The 21432-nt window shown below is 40.2% G+C and overlaps 1 protein-coding gene across 6 annotated transcripts in view; it reads left to right on the forward strand.

Annotated features, from left to right (window-relative positions):
- MAP3K20 (mitogen-activated protein kinase kinase kinase 20) overlaps window positions 1-21432 on the forward strand; it is an 88631-nt gene that overhangs the window by 47754 nt on the left and 19445 nt on the right. For 5 of the 6 annotated variants that reach the window (XM_030454731.1, XM_030454734.1, XM_030454733.1 and 2 more), the window contains exons 10-12: window positions 4140-4246; window positions 9416-9551; window positions 13723-18661. In XM_030454731.1, the coding sequence (XP_030310591.1) occupies window positions 4140-4246; window positions 9416-9551; window positions 13723-14085 (606 nt within the window). In that variant the 3' untranslated portion in view covers window positions 14086-18661. Of the gene's footprint in view, window positions 1-4139; window positions 4247-9415; window positions 9552-13722; window positions 18662-20662; window positions 20708-21432 lie in introns of those variants that run through there. The other variant, XM_030454736.1, reaches the window with a different exon arrangement.

A 21432-nucleotide genomic window follows, 5' to 3' on the forward strand; every position in this document is an offset into this window, starting at 1 on the left:
CTCTCCAGAAAGTGGAGGGGAGAAAAATGCTTTGAGCCTTTAAACTTACACATAAACTGTTTAAGTTCTGGGTCAGTAATTACTGAAGAGCACTTTCCAGTGGTAACTACCTATCTTAATAATTACTTCCAAACCTCAACATCACTACCAAATGCCACAGAGTAAAAATTATAGGAGCGTCCTTTCTGTAACTGCAAGAAAGACTAGATCATCTTGCTTTCAGGCTTGCTTTAGCCACAGACATAAGTGTGCAGAAGACTATTGCTGTTTTGCAAGGAGAGGGATGTATCCGTGTTTTGTAGAAGGGGGATGCCCAACTATCAGGCTGAGTTCTGTCTGCACGAGCAATTCACCTGCAATTGGGCTGATTCCTGGCAGTGTTGTTCCCAGAGGTGCCACTGATGTGTGCAAAGAGTGAATCTCATGTTAGGTGGGTTTTTATGACAGTCTGCTCTCTGCTACTGTTTTCATGCAGCTTCTTTTCTGTTAGGCAATTATAAATGCATTGTTCACATGACTGAGAGGGAGTAATCTCTGGTCACAGCTTGGGCATGTGACTGATTTATTCTGTCACGTGTTGGGAAAGGATTGCTACTTACAGCTCTCAAAATGCCTTGATAAAAGGCTGTGTGGCCTGCATGAGCCAAAAGATGGAGCACACTCCTCTAAAATACTGCTCTGTTTAAGGTTCCCTTTTTGCCAGTATTAGCTTTAGAAAACCAGATAGTTGATGCCTGAACAAGTTACTGAAGGTCAAGCAGGGGTGAGCATGAGGATGTCAGCTGCTGGAAAGCAATTGCTAACGTGTATACTTTTAGCTTGCAGGAAGCATGAGTTATCTTTAGGTACCCCTGAGAAAAGAGGGATGTGCGTGAACTGTGGGGCTAAGGAATGCACTTGGAGAGCTGCTGCAGCGTAGCTGGAGTGTCAGACACTGCTCAAACTGTAACTTTCTCGTGGGAATGGACAGTTAATAACTTTGCTTTGAATTCTTATGGAGAAAAATGTCTGTAGTGCATTGCCCGATATGGTATCAGTGATAGTAGTCTTTATGCGGTTTCAACTGTGATAGTGGAAACAAAGTCTTTAGTCGGTTCAAAGCATTTTACTAAAATGTTAATTAATAATTATTTTAATTCAGTAATCATTAAAGAACAATATCTGTTGGAACGAAGTATCTTAAGTAACTACTTCTACATGTTAAAATCCCTACCAATAATCTGCTTTTACTTGGGTACTAAATAATTGTATAAACAAGGTTGATCATCACTGGTGCCTTTGCTTACTGGGTATACTTGCTTCTGAAGCATAGGTGAGTGGTTCTTTCACATTTCATCTGTTCCTTCAGTTTATTCCCACTTTAACATCACAGGTATTTAAAATTACTGAATATTTTAATGGAAATCAGAAGCCTGGGGACAGAGCAGCAGGAAGAAAGGAAAGCCATATGGATTAAATATCCTGGTTTTATGCAGACCCGTTTAGTAAGAAATACTGAATGGAAGGAAACATCCACCAGAATGACTTCTGAAGGGGCATATTTTTAAAAGATTTTTGTATGAGACATCATGGATACAAAGGGAGACAATTTTCAAAGGCAATCTCATGCCTTGGTATTTTAAGAATCTTTTATAAGGAATGATTTGAGATCCCTGACTTTCTAGAAAGCGCTAAGTAGTCATCCATCTAAGAGTTGTTTTAGAAAAAGCTTCTTGGCTTTGGCTTCCAATTTCAACAGTCACTTCTTGCCAGTTTTAACCAAGGTATCAGTCTGCACTTTGAGCGCATTTATTAAATTTGACATTATTCTTGCTTGGGGGGGAGAAATCAGTGAGACCCACACGGCAGTCTAGGCTTGTGTCTTCCTGTCGGCTTTGCCTCCAGGGAAGGCTGGTACTTGTAAATCTGGTAACTAAAAAGCTGGCAGGGTAGCTGGTGGCTCATCACAGAAATTGCACAGCCAGAGATGTATGAGCTTTGTCAGTCCTGCGTCACTTGTCCATTTGTTCCAGCTTTAGTTGTGCAACTCAACAGCTTCTGTGCCTGTAGTGTAGAACCAGAAGAGTGTGTGTTTCTACTCCTCCCAAATCTGTCAGTTGGTTCTTTCCTTTACCCTTTGTAGAAGCTCTCTTCTCTGTCATTATCTCCTCTCCACTGGCTCCAGGCACGCCTGGTGGTACTGTTGTGTTGACTGTGCTCAGTGTCAGTCATGCCCTCTACTTCCCACCAGCCCTGAGAAGGGAGGAACAAGCAAAATTCATGGAAGTGTTTAGTAAAAGAAGCCTAAATAAGCTGTAAAATATTGACATTAGTGCAGCATGGGAACGTTTGTCCTTCATCACTTTCTGAAAATAGAATTAGTTTGGTAATGGCACATTATGCACCTGCCTGTCTGATGGACAGTGTGTCACAGCAGCAGTACCCTGGGAGCCACCATCTCCTGTCTGGCAGCTTAGTAACCACTGGGAGGCTGTTGATTTGCCACAACAGTTCACACCCACTGGGGTGGTTGCAAGAGGTGCAGCTTTATCAGCAAGTGTGTGAGGGATATTGGAAGGTTCTTCTTCACAAAAACAGTTGCCTGTCTCAGTTCAGACCAGTGATGAATCTTGTGCTCTGGGCTCCCTAGTGTGGCACGTTCCCTGACCAGGGAGGTTTGTGTGCTTCTAGACCATGTTCAGAGGGGCATCTAGACCATGTTCAGCTGTGGCAGGTGCAGCAGCATCATGCATTCAGGGGGACTCTGCTGGGTCCTAGATCAACAAGTGCAAGTGATGTGAGGCTGGGTTGGCACCTTCTGCCATGTTGCTAAGTGCACCCAGGCTGCCGCTCCATGGATGCTGGGCTGGTGGCCAAACAGCACAAGAACATGGTGGTTGGGACAAGTGCTCTCTGTTGCAAAGGAAATCTGCATAGCTCATCCAGCTGCCCATTGCCTGGAATCATGGAAATGGACCAAAGAATGACAGACAAAGCCTCCAGTTACAGCCTAACAGTGAAGTATTACAGTATGAGAGAGATTGTCTTTGTTGGGTTTTTTTTTTTGTTTTTTTCTTTTTGTTTTTTTTTTTTTGTTATGCATTTGACACTTTTTCATGCTGTTTGACATTTAAAATAAAGAAATTGTCTCTCTTTTATAGTGTGGAAATCACTTGGATCTTCCTGGGAGAGACACCTCAGCATTGTTCCTAATTGTTTTTGTGCTCCCAAATTAAAATGCACGTTTTAATTGCGGCATCTGTAATTTTAGCAGAAATGGTATAATTACAGGCGTGATAGAGAGAGAATGTGCATCATCCCCTTATTATGTATCTACATTCTGTTTCAACCTTTTGTCTCAACCTTGTCTGGGGTCTGTCAAACAGACTAAGAGAGTCAGTGCTCTTTCAAGAAACACATTTAACTGTAGCTTTTTCAGTAATTTTTCTACTTCATGGCTTCCTTTTGGGACGAAAGGAAAAGCAGAAAATACAGAGTTTTAACTGCTTTCCATGACTAGTGAGCACAGTGTGTGCTGGATGGAGAGCCCAGGAACAGAAAGTTAAGCAAATGAGCCCAGGACAGAAGAGCAGAGGTACTGCTGACATGAGGTCAGCTGCCAGGTGAGACATCCTCATGTAGCCTCAATCTTCACTTCTTCTCCAGCTGCTCCTGAAGTAGCTACGAGAGAGGTTTTTCTGGAAAGTCTGTCCTCCCCTGCTGGAAAGGAACCTTTTCAGACAGAAACCCCTTTTTAATGGGCAACTACATAGCTTGTTCACACATTAAAGAGTTTGGGTTACTACCTGCAAAAGGCTTTCTCCTTTTGGCAGTATTTTTGCTTCTTAACATGAGGAAATCTAGTGGGTTGTTTTTTTTTTAATTAAGAATCTGGATGGTTATTGATGTTATTAAGGTTGTTTAATGATCTTACTAGGTACCAAAAGGTTTTACTGCTTGATATGGGAAACTATGCTAAAGCTTGAGTCTTAACAACTTATGTGACTCTTCCCAACCTGACCTTTTCTTTGATGGGAAGAAAGTAGCATCCCAGTGTCTATTGCTCAGTCTTTCAACTGAAAATTTCCTACAAATGATTATGCACAATAGTAGTTGTTTATGAACGCAAATGCTGAGTTTTGTTTTGGTTTTGTCCTCAGAAAAGGCCATCTTTCAAGCAGATCATTTCAATCCTGGAATCTATGTCAAATGACAGCAACCTTCCAGACCAGTGTAACTCATTCCTGCATAACAAGGCAGAGTGGAGGTAAGTTTCCTTCCTCCCAAGATGAAACGATATGGTTTTCCTTTGAAATCCTGTGAGTCCATATTGTTCAGAAAGATGTCAGACTCTGATGTGTTGGTAGATAGCTTAAGGTGTTTTTAGACTGTAACTGACTTTGTGGTTTTTCAGGAATGCCCAGAATGTTGTGAAACTTGTATTAGGAGCCAGTACCCTACATTTATTATTATACTGGCTTAGGTGTCATTACATTTATGGTTTTGTGATTCACATCTTATTTTCAGTTAATAGTGTGAGGGCAAAGCAACTGAGGAGTATGTGTGCTTGGTGCAATTTGCACGGGAAGCTTATAGGCATATGTTTATAGTTTTAAAGAAAAGTATAAAGGACACAAAAGAATAAACTTTAAAATCCGGTCTCCATTTGTCTTTATTTGTATGTCTTCTGCCATTTTTTGTGTATTCTCTCCTTTGCATTGACTTGGTATTGACAGCATATGCTGGTTTTGCATAGTGCACCAGCATTGATTGAACATATAATTTTGCCTATTGCAGATTGCATTTTTAATTAAAAAGTGTTTATAAATGGAGATGAGATTTGAGAAAATGTTATTACACAGTTTTACAGTAAAAGTTTTGGCCTGTTTCCTGTTGGTGCCAAAAATTTAAAACCTGTCCCAGGCTTTTTTGTGGGTTAGAAAACTTGCTGCTGCTTCACAGTACATCCTTCTGTTTGGCAAATTGGAAACAGAGCTGCACGGGCTGAGCACTTTTAGCAGGCGATGGTGCCCCAGTCTATATTAAGAAGCGCTGGCCCCACTCCAGCAGCAGAAATATTAAAAAAGATTCCCTGCCTGCTGTCAGCACAGGAATGGAAGAAACTTGGAGCAGGGCTGGGCGGAGGATGGGGAAGAGCCACAGGGAAATGGGGCTTGTGTCACAACCAGCATCCCAAATTTCATCCGCCGCCTTCCAGGGAAAACCAAGACGTATGGTTTAATCGGGCGAGTGGAAAAAGTGAGCTGGCGATGGGACGTTCCCCCGGTCACATGGCGGGAGTATAAATAGTCTGGTCCCGGGGGGTCCGGGGCCGCTCCGGACCGGGCTCGGCAGCCCCGCAGCCTCGGGCAGCAGCGGCGGCAGCGGCGGCAGCGCCACCTCCTGGACACAGCGGCCACCTGCGCCGGGGCGACGGGGACGGCTGCGGGGTGCGGGGTGAGGGGTGCCGTCCCTGGCCACCCCTTCGGCTCCCTTGGGGCCGGCGTTAGGACCCCCCACCCCATCTCCTTTCCATGTCCAGTGCTCCCTCCTGGCAGCGCTCAGCTCGCAATTACTGGTGAATGTTTTATCCGCGGTGTTGCTTTTACAATATATCAGTGTGGCCTCTCGCCCCCTAAATTGGTGCTTCAAGGCTTAGGATCCCTAAAATGGTGTTTCAGACTCTGGGTATCAGCATGTTGTGGTTTTGGTAGCAGACAGAGTATGAGAGGGCTGGAAGGAAAATAGGCACTGTGGAGGGTATTCTCACACGCCTCTGAGTAATAAAAATATTTATTTAAAAGATGAGCGAGTTCTCAAATGCCTTTGGGAAGAAAACATAACTGCTTAAATCTTGCCAGTATAGCAGAATAACAGCTATACTAGTTGACATTTGGTTACATTAAACTTGTGTTCTTTTATTAAATTGATTAATTTCTTGGAGTATGACTCAGGTAGCCCAAGAATTTCTTGCAATTTTTATTTTGGTGCTAAAATTGCTCAGGTGAGGAGTGGCTACAGAGGGCTAATGAAAAGCCAGGTAGACAAAAAGTTCTTTGGCACTGGTAGGTAATAGAAGAACTTCTTACCATGGAGATTTGTGTTAAAGGTAAATTTGGCTATTTATCTGGAAGAAGGAATAACTTGGAGACAAGGAAATCTGAAAGAGAAGATACAAATTCATGATGAGACGTGATTTGCCTGAATGCAAAGATGATTTCTGAATTAAGACAAAAGGAAAGCACAAAGTGCAGAAGGAGCTCAGATCATGTGGGGACTTGCTTATAAGGTGGACACGTTCTTACCTGGGTTTTGGTAGCAGCTGCCTTCCCTGGTGTGAAAGCCATGGCTGTATGGAACACTCACGAAACTTCAGCTGAATTAATAAACACATGCACAAAGTGTACAAGTAAAAGTAGATGTAAGACTTGTACGTACATAGTGTTCTCAACAGAAAAACTAAAAGACCATTTCTGATAACAGTTCCACATAAATTTAATGTGCTTGAACTTCTGGATTGAAAAATCTCTGCTTTTAGTAACTGGTATATTTATATATTTATATCTCATGGTGATTTGCAAAGAGGTAGTTGAACTAGCAGCAGGAACAGAGTGAAATATGTTACCAGAAAGTAGGGAATTTTAATGAAGCCTGCCTATCAGAATCCTGGGGAAGGGTGGGCCTGGGTAAAGTGGAGGTTACATTTGCTCCTTTGAGGGACCTTCAATTTAGTGATCCAGATACTGCACTTTCACAGGAATACTGCACTTAGCAAAGCAAATCAAAGCTCAGACAAGCTGGATTACATTTTTCCTCCTCTTAAAAAAGGAAAGGTGAGGTTCTTTTTGTATAGAGGTGCCAAAAATGCTTCTGTAATACAGTAAGAGTCTACAACATCTCTGACCAGTTGGTATGAAAACTGAGAGTGGGCTGAGACTCTATGTGACTGACAGAGGTGATATGATGGATGACACTTTGACCTATCTTCAGTGTGGTCTTATTTGCAACATATACTGGTCATGATGCTTGTATTAATAATATATTTCAATCTGCCTGCTTTTATGATTGCCTTAAAATAAAGCAGTATCTTATTTTCTAACTGCTCAACTCTTCACAATTCAGTAATAAATAGGGGCACTGTCTTACAATTTAGTTGCACAGGCTTACCTTATGATTAAGTTCATATTCTGTGATCTTTTTGGAACTCTTTATGAAGTAACTTTTATTACAGCATGAAAAAATTACTACTGAAGTAATGATGTTCCGGTTCAGTGAGAGAACACATTTGTCTGCATTTAGTCATATATACTAACTGCATTTCCACTTCCATCCTCTCCCCATGAGTGGCTGTTCTAATGATTAAAATAGTCTATTAGTGATACTTATGTTAGTGTATAAGTAGCAATTCAAGAGATACAAACAAATGCCAGTCACTGCTTTTAATCTGACTGTTTATCATTATAGTTTCTAATAATACAGTATATGTTCTTCAGTGTCACAGAATTAGATTATTCTGGAAAAGCCAATAAGCTCAGACTGCAGAACTACAGGAGCAAACAAATCCATGTGCCCTGCCATGTATAATGTTTCAAGCTGCTTCATTTATGAAGTAAGACTCATTAACTGGGCAATGTACGGTAGCTTTCTCTTTAATTACACAGTTTTATTATAGAGTGGAATTATTTTTCAGAATGCAACTGTTTTCACAGACTGACCTTTTATTATAAGGAAGTTTCTGTCTAACAGAGAGGTAATTAGAGAACAAAATAGACTTTGACATATAGAAAGCTGTTGTTACCAGGACTTTCCTAGTGTAGAATGCTATTTAAAAGATAACTTAATTTACATATTTTTAAAATTAAAGAGTTGAGTATAAATAGCAGTGATGTTGAGAGACAAACTAAGAATAGTAGCACTTGTAACTATCCTCAAATTACTCTGTGGTTCCTACAGTAAATTGTATAGTATATGTTGCACCCAAAGAAACTCCATGATGGGGAAATTAGTGTTTGGAGAAGAGTCACTTTCTGACCTTTTGTCCAGTTCTTTTTAGTTTTGTCCTTTGCTGTCTCTTGACCTTTGCATACCTAAATATGAGAGAAAATCTGCATTGACATCTGAAGCATAACAGTTGTGAGGGGTATTTGTTCTGACCACCATATCAAACAGCTCACTCTGCAGGAATTAAGTGTGACAAGTGCCCTTGCACCAGGTGGCTGATTTTTGCCGTACACTTAAACATGGTGATGGTTTCTAGTATTTTGCCAGGGCAGGAGATTTACAGGAAGAAATAATTTATCTCCTCTCCCCCCCAAAAAAGAAATGACAGCTGGGTTGAGCAGAAGGTTTGGCATTGCAGAGTCCCAGTAGCTATCTTCAGAACTTTCTTTAGGAACTCCATCTCCCTAGGAGCTTGCTGTCTTCGTGAGAAAAAATGAAACACTATGATTGACTATTTCCACAATGTGAATAGGAAACAGTTTAATAGTCAGGACGCAGGGTGCAGTTCACATTCTCTCCAGTCACAGAAATTGTTTGCTAAATGCAAATACAACCTCTGATGTGAGTTGGAGGTTATTCTTTGGTTATCCCAAATGCAAAAAATGTTGCTGAATTCAGTGACTCAGTTATTTTTCTGTACACCCATGCATTTGTAGCACAAAGCTTGTTAAAGTTTTCTGAGAGCAGTTCAAGTGTTTAAAAGATACCCTCAGTCAGAAAGCACACTGAAGGAAACCACTTTGTTAAGGGATAAGGTGCATGCAATGTAACCCAACAAGGATTAGTTCTAGGAGTACTGCTTTCAATTCTGCCTTTCCTGTTTTTCACACCTTTGCATATGTGGTGAGAAACAAATTAAAATAAACCAAATAATTTTATTAATTTGAGAAGCTTGTATTTTTAACAATTTGCAGGGCTGGGACATGTCCTGGTTTATATTTTTGTCCTTATATTTCAGCTAGAGAAATAGGAAGTGAGGAAAACACCCAGTTCTGCTTCTGCCTATTTTGAGTATGAGTCATATATTTATAGCCTAATTACAAACCCAGTCAAATGGGCTTCTTCCACTGCCTATATTGTGTTGCTAATGATTGTCCAGTTAATCGTTCTGAATACAGTTGCTTTATGGATAAGATTGTTTCCTGATATTGAGGGAAAATACAGCATGTCAGTTTTTAAAATGTTGTTGTTATATGGCATTTTACTCTTTAAAAGTTCTTTTTCCTCAACTGAAGGTGTTATGGTTATTCTTAAGTGCAAACATTGCCAGTTGTTATTAAAGCTCTGAAAGGTTTTGCATTTGGTAATTAAATGAACTGCTTGAGTTAGTATTGTACTTTTCAGCCTTTCACATTTAATTAGCATTCAGGTGGGAATTATGAACAATTTATATCTGTCAGGAAAAGACAAGACATAACAAATTGTCTCCGTGCAGATGTGAAATTGAAGCAACCTTAGAGAGACTAAAGAAACTGGAGCGTGATCTGAGCTTTAAAGAGCAAGAACTAAAGGAACGGGAGCGACGCTTGAGGATGTGGGAGCAGAAGTTAACTGAACAGTCCAATACTCCTGTAAGTAGACAATAATTCAGCCTTTCATCTTCCTTCAGAAAGTGTTTGGGATTTTGTCTGTACAAATTGAAAGCCACATGAAAATAGTGCCCCTGTTTCCTATAGTTGTTTCTCTGGGCCAATTGAAGTCTGTTTTTTTACATCACTGCAAATAAGTTTACTATTTTCTTCAAAATTCATCTAGTACATTAGATACTAGATATTGCTGGTAGTTCATATTGTGCCATGGGCACTGAAGTAGTTTCCTATTGATTAAATTACAGTTCTGAGCTTTAAAAGTTGATTGCATTCAAGAAATTAATTTTTCAACTTAAAAGTTGTTGACTAATGGATGCAGGGTTTGGTCTTAAATATAGGAATCATTTGTTACTTGCAGAAGAAGGCTTGAGAAACCTATGTATTTTTATTATTATTACTATGTTTTTTTCTTTTTGAGAAGAAGCAAATTTCTGTTCTTGAAGAAGAGGGTAAAAATTTGAAGTGTTGATTTAGGACTGTAGTTCATAATTACAGTTAAATACTTGTACCAGCCATTTATTAGCTGTTAGGATTTCCATATTTCTCTTAATAAATTAAATAAAAAAATCTTCCTTGAATTATCTTACATTAATGAAACATAACGCTCTTGACTACTGTTTGGCAGAGGGAGGACCACAGGGTTAGTGCATGGCTAGACATACTGCAACAAAATTGCAGTTAAGAAAAATACCACATTACCTATGTTTTTAAAGCACTACCCAAAATAAGTAGCAGATTGAGATTGTAGTAGCATAAAATACTTTTTGCACACCATTTTATCCTACTTATAACCTTGCTTCCATCCTGATCCATTTACACATAACTTGTTTTTAAGGCATAGCTTCTTGCTCTTGTTTGAATAAAGTTCACTCATGTTCCAGCTGTGCACATGCCATAATGAAATACTGAAGAATGAATGTTTTCTTATGTGCAGATGCTCTATGTTCTCAGTAGATATCTGTATGCTTGTTTTAACACTTGCAAACTTCCAGTAATGGAGCTGTGGTCCATCATCTATCCTGAGCACAGCATGAGACACAGCCTTAATGAGCAAACCTTTTCACAAGCAAGGCCCTAGGTTTTTTTTATGCTATACTTGCTTATGTCTTCTACTTTTTTCTTAGAACTGGCATTGCTGAAAGAATAAAGCACTGTGCTAAGGACTGTTGTGCTAAGCATGAATTATCTTTCTGCATAACATTAACCCAACTCTCCTATTGCATTTAAGTGCAATTTTTTCTGATAGAGAAATATGAATTTGTTTTTTCCATAGATCTTTAGTGAACTGTTACATGGAATGGCTTTTAAAAAGCCTGTGTTGGAAAAAAAAAACCAAAAAAACCCAAAAACAGTGGCAAAAATTGGCATCTTCGAGCAGGATTGTTTTTTTCATAGCATATGAAGTTCTTCGAGGCACTGATTACAAATACAACTGTATTTTAAATTCATAGATGGCAATCATTTGTGAAATATCTCTTGGTGTATTGTTTGCAAGCTCTAAGCCTTGGAGTCAAGCATTTCCCTCCCTCCCAGGGTATATGTCTGCTGAGCAGTATCAAACTGGAGGATTGCAACAGGAAGGTGTACTAGTTGATTTTAAGCTATCTTGGCAGTAAAAGCAGTAGCAAAGGTCTGGCAACCAGGGTTAATACCACAACTTGGTGTGCCCACTAGGCTTATGCCTGGTTAACCAACACTGGGGCTTCTGGTGTCTTACCTGGTTCTGTCATCCCTGCTCTGCAGCCACTTCTTCATTTTACTCAGCAGCAAGGACCAGAGGTCAGCTGATGCTGTTAAAGTAGTGTGCAGGAGTAGAAACTCAAACCAAATGAACAGGGAGCCATCTCTGCCACTTGATTTTCTGGTGTTTTAGGGTTTGTAGAAGCTTCACCTTGCCATCCCACGTGGGACCTATGCAGGGTGAGTAGCAGGGCGCTCCTATTCCAAAGAATAAAATAGAGCTTTACACACATCAGCATGAGAGAAGGATGAGCCTACTCTTCAGAAAAACTTCTGTGAAAACAGTGTTTCTCCCTGCTCTTCTTTTGACCCTGTTCCTTCTGTTTCCTGTGCAACAGACACCTTTGAGTCTGATCTCTGCAGATTCCCTTTGTGCAGATCTCCAAGAGCTTCTTGCACAATCTGCTGGAGCCTTTTGGAAGAGTAAAATATATCCACTGCTGTAGTTAAATGGGAGACTTCTTTTGAAAGAAGACTTGACTATAAGAAGGGAGTGTATATAGCTAAGGTGAAGCTCTTATTTAGTGGAAGACAGTGAGTAAGGCTTGAAATTCAGATGTCCATCTGTGGTGCTGTGCACCTGCAGGTGGTCATTTATTACATGTGGTGTGTACAGAGTTTGGGGATCCCAGACATCTATAGCAGTCTTCATAATAGATACCATGTGCAATGCAATACCAAAGGCAGGTCCTGTTGCCAAGAGCTCCTCAGTGCTCCCTTTAATGAGATGGTAAGATATGGAGGAAGATGATTATAACTTGCAAAATGAGCCACAGTTATGGCCCGTTCGCCATAGCGTGTTTTACAGGAAAGCTGTTTAGCAACTTTGTTGATTTTCACAGGGAATTTTTTCTATTTGTCAGGGGATGCTTTTCCATGGATCTAAAGTGACTAGAACTCCAATAGCTGACAGAACTACCTGGCATCAAACTGGGTGCTGGGCATCTTGTTTCTGTAGCTAGATCTTGTTTTTACAATGTTCCTTCTCTCGATTCAAGTAGTGCCCTGGTGATAGTGTAATTGTTTTTTCCTGCACAGCCACCTGAAGCTTAGCTGCAGGTTCTTTTGTCACTTAGCTGTAGGACACATAAAGAGTATTTAGAGCACTCTTATCTCTCCAACTTCCTAAGTTTATTTTAATTTTTTAAACCATGATCACTAAATTCTCTTAACCACAATGCCAATAGAATGCCTGTGTAAGTAGGGTGAACTTGAGAGGAACAAAAGACATATACTGTCCTTTCCAGTGATGGACAAATCTATCAATGTAAGTGATTTTGCCAAGAAATGAGCACATTTTTAGCAGCCTGGCCATGAAGCCTCCTGTAGTACAGACCAGGGCATGGCCATTATCACCCCTGTGACTTGTGACCAAGTGCCATTGACTCTTCAGTCAGTGTTCTGATTATGTCAAAAGAAGTTGTTCTGGTATTCACACACAGCTTCTTTGCTGTTGCTTCAGTAGGTAGTTTAATTTGGGATGAAACTCCTGAAGTTTTTGTTCTCTGCGGAGAACAGGCAAACATATCACAGAAATTACTAGAGCAGCCACTCTGAAGAAGTATGAATCATTATCTTAGTTATTAAAACCAGAACAAGTCAGGAAAACACCATTAAATATAGGTGAGGATTAAATCAGTTGAGATCTAATATGATGTACAGTACAACCAAATGGCAGATACCTATTTATATTACTCAAAAAACCAAAAACCAAAAAACAACAACAAAAAAAAAAAACAAAAAAAACAAAAAAAAAAAAAAAAAAAAAAACAAGCTGAAGAAGCTGGGAGTGTAAGAGTGTAAGAGCACTTACTTCCCTGGCTGCTGTCCTTTGCAGTGATGAAGGCTTGGTTCTGGTTGGAGCTGTCACAGGATGACCCCCTCCTCTCCTTTTAAACATATGCTTAAGAACAGTCTTTGCACAAATAATACTGCTGCTTCCATTTCTGATTCTTAGAGGGCTGCTACTTCTGCACCAAACTTGGCAAGCTTGTTAAGATTCTCTGATCCTAATGGGATTTATTCTTCAATCCTGAAAGGTTCAATTAAGCAAGTCAGATTTCTGTTGTACCCATGTTGCCTTGGGAGCCAGTCCACCTGGCTGGGAAACGTCACATTCTATTTCACTCTGTACAAAATTAAGGATTGAAGAGTTTGAACCTTCTTTTGTCGTAAAAGCTCTGCTACCTGTGGTTCTTGCTATGCAACCTGGTTATTTTGCACTTTCAATTAAGTACAATGACCCCAGAATGAAGTTGTCTGGTTTATTGAATTCTTACATGATCTTCATGTTTAGATTCACTAATAGTTGTGCCTTCTGTTGATTGCCAACTAATCTGGTGGTGTCTTTTTCCTCAATTTTTAAATTGGTTCTAACTTTCACTTTTGCTCTGTCCTTTCCTCCCTTTAATAGTTTTTCTTACCTCTTGCTGCAAGAATGTCTCAGGAGTCTTACTTTGAATCTAAGACAGAGGAGTCAAACAGTGCAGAGATGTCATGTCAGATCACAGCAACAAGTAACGGGGAGGTAGCTGGCATGAACCAAAGTCTGAAGGCCTTGATGATGACGGGCTTTGGTGATATCTTCTCTCTGAACCAAGCAGGAGCTGTCCTGCATTCTGGAATGCAGATAAACATGCAAGCCAAAAAGAATTCTTCTAAAACCACCTCTATGAGAAAAGGAAAGAAAATCAACATGGCTTTGGGTTTCAGTGAATTCGACTGGTCAGATGATGATGATGATGATTTTGATGACACAGATGATAGCAGCGAATGAAATCAGTTATAGAGTTAACCTTGAAATTGGTTTTAGCAAAGCAAAATAATAAAGTTTTAGAACAAGAATCCTGTCAGTTTGGTCTGTTTAAATCCTGTAAAAGAGAAAAAAAAAAAAGAAAAAAAAAAAGTTTTCCAGGCAGAGCATGTTTGTATGTGGAAATACGTTATTTTTGTTTAGATTGTGCTGACTTATTTCTGATTTGGTCAAATTTGGAATTAAACTTTCCAAAGTAATTGAGACTATCAATTTAAGAACCATGTTTATATCTATTCTTGATGCCTGATTACAGAAACAATGGCTTCATAAATTTAAGATTTGAAAACACTGGGGGAAACCTTCAATGCCTTTAATGTCATTAATGTACTTCACATTTTTCTCTTGCGTTTTTTTGTCATTTCCCTTACCCCTTTAATCGTCAATCATATGACAATGCTTAAACTGCTAGACTTGCTGTTTTCTACAGTCCATCCTTTCTTACTCTTCCAATGAAGGAGGATTTGCTGTGTTTCTAACTTTAAACCTTTTCCAAGGTGGGAAGTCACATATATATTTTGAGGAAGAGGGAAGCTCGGTTGAGGGGAATATAGGGGTTAGTTAAATACTGAGTTTTCAAACTGAGTAGCAGCAGAATCCATATAATCCCTATCAGTAGATTATTTGTATAAATGTTCCTTTTCTCCCCCCTCACAAGTATGTGCATGTATATATAATTCACTCCAGCAAAACGAACTGCAATCAGACCTCTGCATCTATTATCAGATATTTTCATCTAGAAGCTGATTTTCAGTTATGTTGATGTAAATCCAGGAAGCCTCATTTACTTTGATGGACTTACTGTACCCGAGAGTAAAAATCAGCGTTAGTAAATTTTGATTCTTTTGCATCTCCTAAGCCGTCTGTGCTACCTTTATGAAAGGGCAAAGAGAAGCCACAGTGACATTTCAGCTTGGGCCCTACTACTGTGGCATATGTGAAATTCCCCGTGAGGCTGGTAACGTGAGGAACATTTATGCAGTCTCTGCATACCTGTTTTTTGCAGCTAAATCACTTAAAGTATTGCCACTGCTGTTATGACTTACCATAAAACACAGTGTGGAACAGTCTGCTGCAGTAATTGCCTGCCAGGCACTTATGTTAAGAGCAGCAAGTGTGTTTCTCTTGATGACCCCTTTAGTGGTGATGCAGAAGGAGGGAGGGAAACCACAAATGCAGGTTAGGAAAGAAGATGATGTAAAATATTTGCTCAAGAAAGAAGGGCGGCATTTCAAAAGAAGAGCATTGCTGTCTAGTTCAGCTGTAGTGGGAATAAGGCATCAAAATTCCATTCTCAATTACTGGAGGGGTTTCTTTCATGAAAACTTACAGGTTTGAGCCACTTCTTTAATTATAGGCTTGCCTGTTACACAGCTCTAACCTACATGTTGTGGTGTTTTTGTAGATAGCTTGGAGAAAAAAATGGATACATTAGATAACAGCAGGCCTGAAATCATTGCATATTCACTGAACAAACAAGGAAGTTCTTTGAAGAGTTTTTCTAGAGTGATGAGTAGACACCTTTTTGGGGTTTGAGAGAGTTGTTTTATTCTTAAGCACCAGCACTGGTCTGGTAACCTGCAACCTAGCCAAGTCCACTCAGTTTGCAAAGGATTAGACCCTCCAAGATGCTTAATGTCTTTAGGTTGTCATTTCCCATTTCACCTTCTTCCTAGCAGTTGCAAATGCATTGGGTTGAAGTTAATTCTTCTGTATCACAAAGCTCTTCTCATAACAGAATTCCAATTTAAGTGATGTATATATATTTACAGAGTATCCCAAGGAGGAACTTGTTCCTTCAGCACAGGTAGGGATGGCTTGTTAGGTCCATCAAACTAACCTGATTTTAGGGAGAAAAAGGGACATTGAAGGGCAAATAATTAAAGGGAAATAAGAGCAAACAGGCAGGTTTGTAATATTTTTTAAGTCTATGTCTGCTAACACCCACAGCAATGCTACTATTTTTGTAACTGCCACTTTGCACCCAGGGAAATTTGATGGATTTGTGTAATCTGATATGTGCACTTTAGATCTGAAGATGTGTGTCATTGTGCATAAATTACTGTACCACATAGGCAATGTAGGGTTATACATGTTCAACTAAAATGAAATTTGGTTCAGTACACTAGGTACTCAAAAACCCCCAAAAAACTTGTCTTTAGCATTGATGTTCTGCACTTTTTTTAGCATCTGACAATCTCAGAGCACTTCATGCACATTTATATTTGCATGGGTTTGAACTGCATTTGTAAATCAACTCCTTAATCCTCACAGAAGTAAAATAGTCCTTAAGTAGTATGAGATAGCATTTCATAGTTAGAAAATCACAAGATTTGAGTCTGTATTCAAGGTTTTGTGCTAGCCCAGGTGTGTAACTTATTTAAGCAGAAAATCACCAGAATTTGGTAGCATGCTTATGGGAATTTCTCCTATCTACTTAGTTCTAGTATTTTTTTAATGAAACAAAGATGGATTTTTTTTACCCTTATCTTAATACATCAGTATCCATTTCTATACATTACTTGTCAGAGTTATATTAAGGTAAAATTTAAGCTTATGTAAAGACTACCTGTGCTTTGTGTTCAAAGCATCAAAGGTAATCTCTGAGTATTCTAGAGAGATGACATACATGACAAACTCTTCTGATGCAGTTGCCTTGAGATAGTTATGCTTGCAATTTTGGGCTATTTTAATTTTAAAAATAATGGTATTGATTGACAAAAATCATATGTGAGAATCAAGATGTGTTGGTTTTACTTTTGATACACTTCTCACTCGATAAGGGTTTTGAAAGTAGCTCTGGTGGGCAGGTATGTTGGTTGGAGGAGGTCAGAGTATTTCATCTTCCACAACTGATTCTGCTTTGCAGTGCTACCCAGTCTGTCTTCTACCAGTATCATCACCAGGGTGTGTAGATCTCCACAGCCATACATAGTATGTCAACTTACCAAAGTGTTAACCAAATCCAGAAGGTGTTTCTCTGGGCAGTGAGCAAAGCCACCAAAAGCTTTCACGTGCCTTGTACACCTCTCAGCTCGCTAGTCCCCAACAGGCCTTTTGACATCCCCATTTTCTCTACCTCCCAAAAAGCCCTGGAAGTTTCTGCAGTAAAATAATGTTGCTGCATGTGATGGAGGGGAAAGGTAAGAAGCAGGACTAAACTTCTCATTTTTAACAGGCTGTTGTATTGCCAACACTGATTTAGATGGTTAAATGGCCCAAGAGAAAAATGATCAGCTTTTGGCTTGCTTAAAGCTACAGGGTGAGCTGGGACCAAGACAGTATGTCTGACTCCCTTTCTTTTCCTTCAGCAGCAGGGAAAAAATGGAAGGAGAATAAATTGAGGGAATCTTTTTGATCTGTTCTTTTATGTGATTGATCACACCAGTAATTCCTTGGAGTAACAAGTGTCCTAAGGTCCCATGTGCAGGTGTGCTGCATCCCCAGCTGGTTGTGGGCTGCCCGACAGAGCTTGTCCCCTCTAGGGGGGAAGGACTACCAGGAGGTGAGGTCTGGCACAGCTCCTTGTCACATAGTCATGTTCTCCATTTGTCATTTGTTTATCGTTCCAGTGGTTTTGTTGATTCCTTTTCCTTCTGGTTATTCTGACTTCATGACATGGTTATTCTGACTTCAATATTTGATGCAGTAGTGATTTATATTGCTATCAGCAAGAAATCTGTAGTGTGCATATAGCTGTGAAGTATTCAGAAGCTTTACTGTGTGTCTTTAGTACTGTAGTTCCTTTTTCTGTAATCAGGCAGCTTTTACAGGTTTTAATAAGACCTCTAACTTGACAGAGGTTTTAACTACAGTCCTAAGTAGAATATTCAGGTAGAAAAGTAAGTTCATTTAGTAATTTTCACAGCCCTTAAAATGCACTGGTAGGAATCTGGAGGAGAGACCTTTCCCTTTTCCCCCAGACCGACTTAGTGTACACTGTAAAATCTGCACAGAGATTTCTGATGTGTGAAAATTTAATTTTAAAACTGCAGAAGCAACAATCTTCTTTAAACATTTTATATTGTGTGCTAAATATTCATATGCCTTTTAAAGTCAGATATAGTCCACTGCATTTCTTGCTTTTGCACTACTGAAGGAGTTTTGTACTGAATACTAGGAGTCAATGCTACTTACACTTCTGAGTGTGAACCGGTTAAATTTGAATAGAAATTATTTTCACAGTGTTAGAAAACTTCATTTTGCCTTCTGATAAAAGAAAGCTGAGCGCAATGCCTGTGCTGTAAACTGAATATACCATTTGTGTGGAACATGCGATGTTACACTTCTGTGTGGTAAAACCTTGCAGCGTCAGTTATTCTCTTTATTGCACTTGACATATGATGTCTTGTTTTATTCACACTGTGGATTTGAATTTCCAGTGTAAAACCAAAGAAAACAAACAAACAAAAAGAAATCATGCAATGTATTAAATTTCCTCAATCGGTGTCATAAACTTTCTTTTGATGTGAACTTTTTCCTTTGCTTCTCTTTGTTCCGAACTTCTATTTTGCAATAAACATTTTGACAGTAAATTTTATGCATCTGTGTCCCTGTGTAAAATGCTGGTGTTTCATGAGGTTCCTTGTTGTCTACTGATTTAAGTCACTTTTTGTATTATTCATCATGTGGCGTTTCTCCTTTATTCTCCCTCCTTTAAAAAAAAAGGAAAAAAAAAGAAGAAAAAAAAAAAAAAGAGAGAACATGTTCTTCCACTGGTTATATTTAAACATGGAAAAAGCTGAAAAATCCACTGTGCAAGTAAAAATGCAATATGTGACTTCTGCAGTACATGATTCAGTTGTACAAATTAATGTACTGGGATCCTCCCGCAGCACTGGACGGTTTGACTATAAGTACCTATGAAAGGCATAACCCACTGCCTTCTTGAGGATGTTTACAATTGCCACTTTCCCTTCCTTGTGCTCAGGTGTTGCCTGCAGCACTCCTTTTGCCCCACAGCATTCTGCCCAGGCTGCAGGTAGCTGTTGGCATAGGGGATGCTGACTAAGAACAGGTAGGTTGAAAAGATTGGCTGGGAGTAGGGTGTAGTAGAAAAAAAATGAAGCAGGTTTCTTTTTCCCTGTCAGACACATCTTCCCTTCTGCCACTTCACCTGGGTACTTTTGGCTCTGCCCACTTTGGGGAAGCAGTGGGCAAAGGGATAAGTTTGAGGGTTCTCTGCATCCTTACATAGGTGGCTTCAGCATGAATGGTTTGTGCCCAGCAGGGTTTGGCTGAGACATTGATGGAGGAAGGGGATATGAAGAGTCCTTGAAGTGGGGTGGGCAGCAAAAAGTTATGGATAGGGAGGCAGAAGTCAAGAGGTGTTGGGCAGTCACAAGTCCTTCAGGGGAGCTTGTACATGGATGCTGCAAAGGGTGTTTCACATCAGTGGTTGAAAGTTGTGGGCAGGTTACACTAGGCCCTGGTCTCCTACCTGGAAAGCCAGGGAAGTGCTCAGGCATATAAACCAACTCTGCCCTGGGGCCCATTGTTCAGCTGGGGGCTGGCAGGATGAGTGCCTGCTGGGGGGGCATACTCAGCCTGTGGGTGGGAACTGGAGAGCTGGGCTCTCTGGAGGAGGTAGCAAAGTGTGAGGGCTGGTGGATAACTGAGCTGAGTATCTCATAAGATAGCATTATGTACATGAAATAAATTTGCAATTACATAATCGTTTTGAGCCTTTGGGAGACACTGGTGGTCCAACTACAACGATAGCAATTAATGTTAACTCTTTAGGCAGATAAAAATGCCAAGAAGGTGAAGCTTGGGATACCGTATGTTTGAATGAGTAAAATGGCAATCACTATTACAGTGACATCTTCTCCAGTGTCAGTTATCTAATTACTTAATGCAACTGTTCTCTTTGGCATCCTTCCTGGTTTCCCTGTGCTTCAAGAGCTGACACCATCTCGTGTGCATCTGGTGTGCCCCACGTTGGCTGCAGCCCTGGAGGTGGCCAGGAAGTGCTGCCCTCCCCCAACCTCCTGGGAGTGGCTACGGAGCTCTGGCAGAGACCTCAAGTGTCTTGTCTGTACTAGAAGACTCGCCACAGTGACCCAACTCTGAATTCTGCTTTCAGTACTGCTTAGTGACAGTTTCCCTCCCTTTTGCCAAAAATACCCACTGTTCTGGAGAAAGTTATCATCACAGCGTTATTTTCATTGCAGAAACCAGGCAGTACCAAAGCCATAGAGAAAGCAAAAGTCTTCGCATAGTGTCAAGAGCTGAAAGGCAGCTAGAAAGTCCCTTGCCATCAGTTTGCTTTTGCTTCCTAAATTGTCTCTGTTGGAGATCTGATGATAATTGTATCAACATAAATGATGGGATCGATTTCACACTGCCATCAAGCTGTTGGAGCCAACCTGTGGTCAGTGTGAATCCAGGGGTTTAGTGTATTAGGATGCGAGTCACAGCCTGAAATCCTGCCCTTTGCAGGGTAAAAGAACTGAGTAAAATTGGCCACTGGCGTAACATATGGGTGGAGGGGAGAAAAATGGTCAGACAGTTTTCTTTTCAATTCATATCTCTCACACAGTTGCTGCCCTCCTTTGATATTTGTGCGTGGACCGAAGAAGATGTGGTGAGTATTTTGTGTTAATGTGGTCAGCATTGCACTGCTGGAGCTCTGACAAATTACAGTGTGTACAGAGGGTGGGAAAGACAACTCAGAGCATCTAGGTGAGATGTTACTGCTTCTTGTTTGGTGAAATTTGTGTCCCAGAATGGCTTTAAAGTGACCAGGAGTAAATCAAGGACTCAAATGACTTCCATAAAACAGCCACATCCTCCAGTGCCCAGAAAATAATTCTGTGCTGGGAGCCGTCAGCAGACAGGAGGGATTCCTGAGTAGTCATTTAAGGAATGTGGAAGTGCCCCAAGATCTGTCCAAGCAAGACCTGTGATGGACAGGACAAAACAGGTTTGAAGTTTTTATCCCACTGTGTGTCACCAGAATGGCAGTAACTGAAAGCTAAAGTTTTTTTAAGGGGTATGGAATCTCCCACATAAAAAAATGCCATTGAACCTTTCTTACCTTTTTCTTCGGTTAAAAGACTAAACAGGACACAGTGATGATTTATTTCTAGCTTAGTGATATGTCATATTGATTTTACTGTCCCGCCTAGCACCCTCCTTGTGTGTTGTGCATCATGGCTGGTATTTACTGAAGGGCTGGCTGGAAAGCCCCTGCAAAAGCCATAGCAGCCCTGGCTCCTTAACTTCAGCCCTTTTACCATGTGGCAGATCACTAAGCTTCTGCTTTGGTCATTTCTTTTGTGCTTCATAACAATAAACTGAGGAAGGTAG

The sequence above is a fragment of the Calypte anna genome, chromosome 7 (assembly GCF_003957555.1).
Source record: "Calypte anna isolate BGI_N300 chromosome 7, bCalAnn1_v1.p, whole genome shotgun sequence".
NCBI lineage: Eukaryota > Metazoa > Chordata > Aves > Apodiformes > Trochilidae > Calypte > Calypte anna.